This window comes from Oncorhynchus mykiss, chromosome 8, assembly GCF_057628025.1.
Source record: "Oncorhynchus mykiss isolate SJ-2025 chromosome 8, ASM5762802v1, whole genome shotgun sequence".
NCBI lineage: Eukaryota > Metazoa > Chordata > Actinopteri > Salmoniformes > Salmonidae > Oncorhynchus > Oncorhynchus mykiss.
The window spans coordinates 67160949-67169138 of record NC_143029.1 but is presented as its reverse complement, the minus strand read 5'-3'; the positions used below and the strand labels follow the sequence as shown (position 1 = coordinate 67169138).

General features: G+C 41.4%; 1 protein-coding gene across 13 annotated transcripts in view; it reads right to left on the bottom strand.

Annotated features, from left to right (window-relative positions):
• Positions 1-1382: 1382 nt before the first annotated feature.
• si:ch211-207d6.2 (sickle tail protein homolog) overlaps positions 1383-8190 on the bottom strand; it is an 82751-nt gene continuing 75943 nt past the window's right edge. For 4 of the 13 annotated variants that reach the window (XM_021613332.3, XM_021613333.3, XM_021613335.3 and 1 more), the window contains 4 exons: positions 7509-7592; positions 5708-7411; positions 4686-4805; positions 1383-4032 (listed from right to left, as the gene is read on the bottom strand). In XM_021613332.3, coding sequence (XP_021469007.3) covers positions 3484-4032; positions 4686-4805; positions 5708-7411; positions 7509-7592 — 2457 coding nt within the window. In that variant the 3' untranslated portion in view covers positions 1383-3483. The other 9 variants (XM_090182330.1, XM_090182331.1, XM_021613334.3 and 6 more) reach the window with 8 other exon arrangements.

Below are 8190 nucleotides of genomic sequence, written 5' to 3'. Positions count from 1 at the left end.
GCAACAGTTAAAAATGAAGACAATAGATTTGACCACATTCCCCCCTAATCTATTTTTAGCCAGGACCGTAGATGGTGGCCATAGAGTGTGACCCACTATATGGGAAATATTGCTTTTACCCACAGTGGTCACCAACACTGGTCATGGAGAGCTACAGGGTCATGGGGAGCTACAGGGTTTGTAGACTTCTGTTCCTGCCAAATACCAACACTTTAACACTTGCTTTTGTTCCACTAATAATCTATGGTGTAATTTGTTCATTGTAAATCTTGTCGGCACTGGACATGTTGGCATGTTGATCTGTAGATATTTATTATCCTTACTGGGTTAACATCTTCACCTCACCTCGTTCATGCTCTGTGCTGTTGCCAAAGATCTAACAACATGGCAAATTTATTCACATTTCTAGTATTACTTACAGAAAACTACTTGGCTAATTTGGCAACCATACTGATTGACACCCTCATTACAGTAATTCCAATTAGAAATGCAAATTAGGGAGCCACATCTTTGATTAACTGACAGAAAGTTCCTTGTTGGTTTGTGGATGTCCTCCTAGACTTGTGCTGTTGATGTGACACTACTATAAAGCATTGGGAGAGATCATAATTAACCCTATGATGCTAAAGTGAGTTATTTTTAATTACCAGCCATCCGTCCCTCTGTTGCATCTCACAATCTGGACTCTCTTCAACTTTCCTGTGTTAAATATGATGCAGAATGATGATATGCTAATTACCGTAGATGGGCATTGGGATTCATTATGTCTGGAATTTACATGAGCTAATTATCGTTTAATGAAACTAATTACTAATAATTTTACTAATTAAAAGGATGAGATATCTCATTATGTTTTTTTCTTAGTGTGATTCCACAATGGACTGTGTGCATATACAGTATGGACAAATTGTTTCAGGAAATGTGTTAATGACATTCACTAACACATATTATTTGTAATGTCTAAATGTGTTTTCATGTAGTTTTCTTTGTAATAACAATATCCTTTCATGACCTAATCATATGACCATTTAAATCGGTTTTAGAATTTCAGATTTTATTTTGGACTTTTGGACAAATGATTGCTTCAATATCATGGGGAGCTGTTTGAAATGTGTTTGATATAGACACAAATAATATTACATTTAGGTATAGCTATTTTAGGTAAATTATACAGAACATTTGAAAAATACTGGTATGCAAACCTGAGATTTGCTGTCTGGCTGCTCTCTTTCCTGTACAATTGCATGTGTATATTGACTTCTGTTGGGCAATAATAGGAAGCGCAAACTGACTTTGCATTGAGTCCCACAATATGTCAGTGAACCGATTGTCATACAATCACACAGATTAATATAACATGAACACATAAAGCATACAGCAAATCACTAACAGAAAGCCCTTTATTAGTTTCTCAACCTCACAAGCATTAAATTCTACAATACCTTTTTACAACATGGTTTACAGCTTTAAAAAATCAGAGAACACTAAATATTTACAGAGTTGTGCAAACAATAGTTCTCTAACATGACAGATACATCTCTAAAATCTCTAAAAGGGCATGCATAGGAGTGAAGTTTGGCAAGTTAAAATACTTTTCTGAAGACAAAACCCTCTTAAATACATACACTTGCATGTAAACTTCTGTCACTAATTATGAATGTAAACACCAGTTACTAATATGAATATAAGTCAGTTGCCATCCCAAAGGTAAACATTACAATGTCCACATAGTGCATGTCTTAGATACATGATCTGTAAAACCAAACACTTTAGTACAAGCATGTTAGTACATCTACTGCCTTAAAAGGCCTCTAAACATTATTTTGCATGTACAGTAGCTATCTTGTTAGCTCAAAGATTTGGCAGTGCATCGGAAGCTTGAGAAATCACCAAGCATTTTGTTCTTCAAAGTTCCACTCGCACAACTCCACACATCTAAGCTCATTGCATAAGAGAGATGACATCTGAATGACTGATGCTAGATGAAAGTCTGCATCTATGCCTTCATCCACCATATAAATGTAAATAAATGATTTGATTTCTTTACATAAATTGTTATTTTAGATCAAATCTTTATATTATTAAGTGTCACTCTAATTCGTATAAAATATAACACCATCCGTTAAAATAACAGATTTCTCACATCAATAAAAATGTAACTAGATTTCCAGCACCACTAAACTACATTAGTATTAACTCTAGAATGTTTGCACCTTTTTGTGTTGATCATTTGTAAAGCTAGTAGTTCTTGTGAATATGGTTATCATCATACAACAGGGTCATTCCACCAATTCGGTGCCTTTTGAGAAGTGTAACTTGGGGAAAAAAAAAACTTTTGATTTCACTTAATTTGTACATTCGGTCATAAAATGCACATTTAACTTCATAAAAACATGTTCACGTAAAAAAAAAAAAAAGACCCTATTATAAGTGCCAAATAAAGTAACATTTCATCTTAAATCAGCCATTAATCCCCTTGTGAACAGGGGGAATGTACGTTTGTTGTGTGCAACAGGGAGTGGCAATTAAACGCAAGCTTCACAAAAACAATGGAATAGCTTAAACATTTCTAGCCTGTCTTATCTATGTGTTATGCTCGACCCCATTCAGTTTTCCACCACAAAACACCAGAAAATGGCCAAAAAGGGTAGAAACGGATCACCTGCTTTTACACCATGATTTGACTATGTTTTTTAAAGGAATAGTTTCACCATATTAAAAACAGATTTCAGTTAATGTAACAGGATTGACCTTAAAATGTTAATGTTTTGTCTTTTAGAAGAACCTCTCATCCAGAGCGACTTACAGGAGCAATTAGGGTTAAGTGGCTCCTCGAGGGCACAGGCAGAATTTACACCTAGTCAGCTCGGGGATTCGAAACAGCGACCTTTCGATTATTGGCCCATCGCTCTTAACTGCTAAACTGAATCACTAATCACATGAAATAAAAAATACTTTCCAGAAACGACTGTCAAAGCAACAACTAGGGCTTTACAATGACGGTGAAATTATGGAGGAATCTTTGGATTAAGTGGGTTGAAATCTTCCTAGAAGTGACAGGGTTGATGGAGGAACATGTCAAAATGCTGAATTGGCACTTTAGCAAACCTTTATTCATATTCTTAAAAAAACATTGAATTCTCCATGGAGTCTATATTAAAGGGCACTTCATTTAATATAACAGGCCTTTACAATTCAATACTGGTGCACTTTCCTCAACTATACTTTATTCTGTTATGTAACAGGGGTCTGTGTGCTGCTAAAAGCTTAGCTTCCTCCACTGACCGACTGCCCCATACTGGGTTCGAACCAGTGATCCGCTGCTTCGCAACACACGTAACTGTCCTCCTTGACAATGTTCCAACGTGTTGAGCCACCCAAAACGTACAAATTGGATGGCTCCATCTGCAACATTTCAAGCAAGCTGTGGCATGAGTTTACGGTATGTTTTTAACTTTGTTACATATAGATATAAAAAGATAATCATATGTCCTTGGACAAAGAAGCTGCTGGTGTATGTGTGGTTTTGCTGCTGTATCCACCTTGCATCTTGTGTCCGGTGAAGCTGGGTATATGAGCAATGCGGTGGATACTCCTCGCACCTTGACTCATGGCAGTCGGGGAGAGGAGGGAAGGAGAGGGAGGGGAGGAGGAGGTGGAGGACGTGGATGTGGGGGACAAAGAGGAGGAGTTGGAAGAGGGGGAGGTGGAGGAGGAAGAGGAAGATGAGCAGTGAGAGAAAGGGCTGGGTCGGCCATTTTGGGTTTGTGATGAGAGGGAAAGATTTTGACGTCTGTCATTGAGAGAAGGGCTAGGAGGGACGAGACGACTCAGATTAAGAGATGGGATGAAAGATTTGTGTGAGGAGGATGGGGAGGAGGAAGGTGATTTAATAGGGTTAGACACAGTGTTTGGACCGGGCAATGACATATTTTTTCCAGAGCTATGACAAAAGGCTGGGATCTTAGAAGCAGGTAAAGCAAGGAAATAATGGTTACTATCCCCACCAGCTTTCTCAGCACTTCTGTTAGCCTGCGAAACAAAGATGGCGGGAGATATGGAATGTCAAGAAAGGCAAAAGAAGGGTTATTATACAAAGATAAATAAGCATCATGTTAGAAAGCAAAGAGGTGGCACTAAAATACACTAATTATAGATCATTCATAGAAAATATGAAGTCAGGAAATTATCTACAGGGTTAATGATGCCCACTAATTCACTAATTCAATGCACCAACTCATAACACACATGCAGTGTTTATGACATACATATCATGCTTCTCAGGGTGAGATAAAGAAGGTTAAATAATATTTGGACAGTTGACAGAGGGTGAGTTTATTTTGAAAATAGGTTCAGTTTAGTTGATTTAGTTTAAGGTTGAAGACGTTGAAAAAGTGAAGTGAATATATCCTTGCCAATCTTCTATCCTTGCCTCCACCTCCAAGTGAATTACAATTACATGGTGAGCATGCTCAAGGAGCATATAGAGGGGAAGAAGAGGGTACAGATGGTAACAGTCAAAAGGTCTTGAAGACATACAGTAGGAGAACAAGACAGAGAGTGAGTGGATTCAACAAACATTTCCTATAATTGTACAGTTTCCAAGGCTTTGTGTAAACTTCTCTAAATCATGAAAGTAGTTTCTCCAATACTTCCTAACACAGGCCATCTTACAGTAAAACTACCTGTGGAAACTGCTTCTGAGTTTTTCCTCCTGGTTTGTCAGCTGACCCGGCTGGTTGCTGCCAGGACTTTGCAGACACAGAAAGTGACATTTGACTCGAAGAAGGAGAGCCACTGGTATTCTGTAAGTATTCAAAAACAGACAGAAATCATATATTAGGAACAGATTGTGAAAACACCTAAGAGCCAAAGCAACAACAACAGAAAAGACATGTATCCAGAGATAAGATGGCAGTATGCTTACAGTAGATCTGTGCTTCCCAAACTGAGCTACTAGTAGAGTTACCAGCTCCAGGGGGAAGTCTGAGACTGTAATGGGGGATTTTGTGTTGAGCTGTATTCTTTTTTTTAGTTTGCACTTATAGTTTCACATGCTGTTTGGACATTATTAGTAAAAGCAAATTAAGTTATTTTACTATCAGCTGAGAATAAATTAGCACCCTTGTAATTGATGGTTAAAAACAAATAATATTTATTTATGGTGTTGCGGTATGCCAGAGATGTTCTCATAAAGTAATAACGTTATATTGCCTGTGATTACAGGCTTTGGGTATATCTAGAAAGCTGCCAAGTCCAGTTAGGGGTCCTCGTTTTTTTTCTAAAGTTCAGGAGCCACTGACCCGCCTGCATCAACACTGAGAGCAAAGCATGCACAGTGGAACCATGGCCACAATATAAAGCCAGTCATTTTAAAGCCAGTCACTGTTCAAAGTCCACAATTAGGAAACAAACACACATCATAGCAACCCAGGTACCCTGGGACAACAATCATGTCAGCTGACACCACAAAGACAGCTTATAAGCAGAGGTAGATCCCAGCTGTATCCCCAGCAGCGCCTGAAAAACATGTTCATCTTTAGTGGTTAGAGGGAGAGAAGGTGGGAATCTACCAGGGACCCAGCCACCAGCCCAGCTCTCAAAGGGACACAGCCACCAGCCCAGCCCTCATAGGGACCCAGCCACCAGCCCTCACAGGGACCCAGCCACCAGTGCAGTGTTAGGGGGAAGGAGCTCTAAAAGAGACCTGTTTCTTGGAGCTGCTTGTGATGGATGGCCTGGGAAGCTCTGGTTTGGACTTCTTACTCTGAGAATGCTTCAGGAACTTTGAGACCTGAGGAGGGGCAGGCCTCTTGGAGGGACTTCTCTCTCGTTGGGATTTCACTGTGGCTGGAGACTCTTCACAGGAGTCGGTGTTAGGCGCTGCTGGGCTTATATTGTCCACAGTGATCTCCAGCTGTTTAATGGTCTCCTCTAGACTGGTTATGGAGTCGTAGGCATTCTTACAGATCTCCTCTGTCCTGCGTTTAGAGTTTGACCTGGTGAGAGTGCTTGGTGACGTGATGTTATTCACAGAGGTGAGGTGACTAAAGTCAGTTTGTGGTATGCTACTGCTGTTGATCTCAAACCTTTTGGTCTCATTCATGTGTCCGTCCCACTCCTCCTCGTCCTCATAGACCACCACCTGAAGTGTCTTCTTCCCTGTTTTGGTCCCAGTGCGAATCGCCTGGCTGATGGCTGCCAGCTTATTTTTGGGGAACTTGAATTTGAACTTCTTTTTGGTCTCTGGTTTGCTGGTGTTTGAGGGCTCTGTTTTAGACTGTTCTGGTAATGAGCACTCTGCTGTACTCTTCTGTTGCGCAACCACAGCAGGAGTATTATGGTGACTGGTTGCAGTGTTTCCTGTCACTGCTGTCTTGTTTGCCTGATGTAGATAAGTGTTAGACTTTACCTGAGGTACACTCGTCTCTGATCCTGCCTCCTCTGCTTCCTCCTTGATGCTCTCCTGGTGCAGCAGCCTATCCAGCTCCTCCTCACACTCAAAGATGGTGGACATACGCTTGTAGGCCGACCGGATGTCCATGGGCTCGTCGAATATGATGATCACAGGCTTCCTGTCGAAGCCACTGTGCTCCTGGCTGATACTGGTGGTGTCGTTCCCCACACTGACGGTCTGAACCTCGGACATGCTGGTACCATTCACTATCTCCTGGTACTCCCCAGTGGACAGAGCCTGCACTCTGTTGCTGGTGATCATCATGAAGGAGATGTTCTCAGGGGGAGGAGGGCCCTCCTCGTCTGGGAGGTCAGGGCTCAGGCTGCTGCCCTCCTCTACATACCGTGGTGCTCTGCTTCTGAAGGACCTCAACACTACCTGCTGGCTCTGGCTGTCACCCAGGCTCCTGCTCTCTGGTGGAGACCCTGGACTACCTGAAACCTCTTGGCCTGTACTACTCACAAACTGGATTACTGGTACTGGTGGTGGTAAAGATGATGATAGTGGAAGTGGTGGTGATGCTGGTGAAGATGGTGGTGGTGATGATGACGAAGATGATGATGGTTTACTGTTAGTAAGATAGTCTTGCTGAGAGGGTTCAGAAATGTCCTGCTTCTCTGCAGGTATTGGAGGAGACACAGGTTCAACTACCCCCACTTTCTGACACTGAACAGGATCCTTCCGGACATTCTCATCAACAACGCTCTCCTTCCCACTATCTTCTCCAACTGCTATCTTCTGTATATTAGGAGGACAATCTTGGCTTTCCAGCACTGAGTTACATGATACCAGAGGTGTTGTGTCTGCTATTAGTAACTCTGTCTGCTGGGAGTCAAATGTATTTGAGTTTGCCACCTGTGAGGGGGACAATGTTCCCTCCCTGCCTTCCGATTGGTCTGTTTTTCCCGATGGAGGCTTCTCATTGGATAACTGTCCTGTGACATAATACATGACCTGGAAAAAAAAAATCAGGGAAATATCAACATCAAAAACATACAATATACTGTATTCTGACTGAGGAACATGGTTATTTGGGGAAGTTAAGACTTACCCTGGGACTCTTTGGAACAATGACAAATCTGTTTTCGTCAGTGTTGAGCACACTTTTCTCTTTACCCTTGTTCTCCTGACTCTCCTATGACAGTTTAGGAGATAACATCATTGCACAACAGCTCCGGGTTCAGTTTACATTTCAAATTACATTGAGGAGACCAACCTTGGCAGCCAAGAGGGCATGCTTAGAAAACTAAGGGAAATAGAGTCAAGCACAATGTCATAAGAGATATGCTACAAATGATCAGATGCAGATTCATTCACGGAGCCAGGCAAGAACACTGCACAGTGTGAATGACAAGTCTAATCTCAGAGTGGAAGGAAATGGAAATTAATTGAAGATAATATCACATTTGGAAATCAAGAGCAAACATTTTCCAACACCAAGAGACACCATACACCTTTTATATGAGATCAGCCAATTCTCTGAAAGGCATTGATAACATGACAGACAAGAAACACCAAAAGAAACACCAAACCTTCGGCCCCCCAGGCCATTCCAATAGCAATAGCTGCAATAGCTGAACACAGCAATGAGTGGCAGTCAGACCAGTGTTCAGAAGCATATTCAATCAAAAGCAAGCTTTAGATCCAAGCTCAGACCAGATTCAGAGGCTGATTAAGCTGTAAGCACAGACAGTACTGACAGGCAGGCCCCAGATCAGATTAGTGTTAGAGGC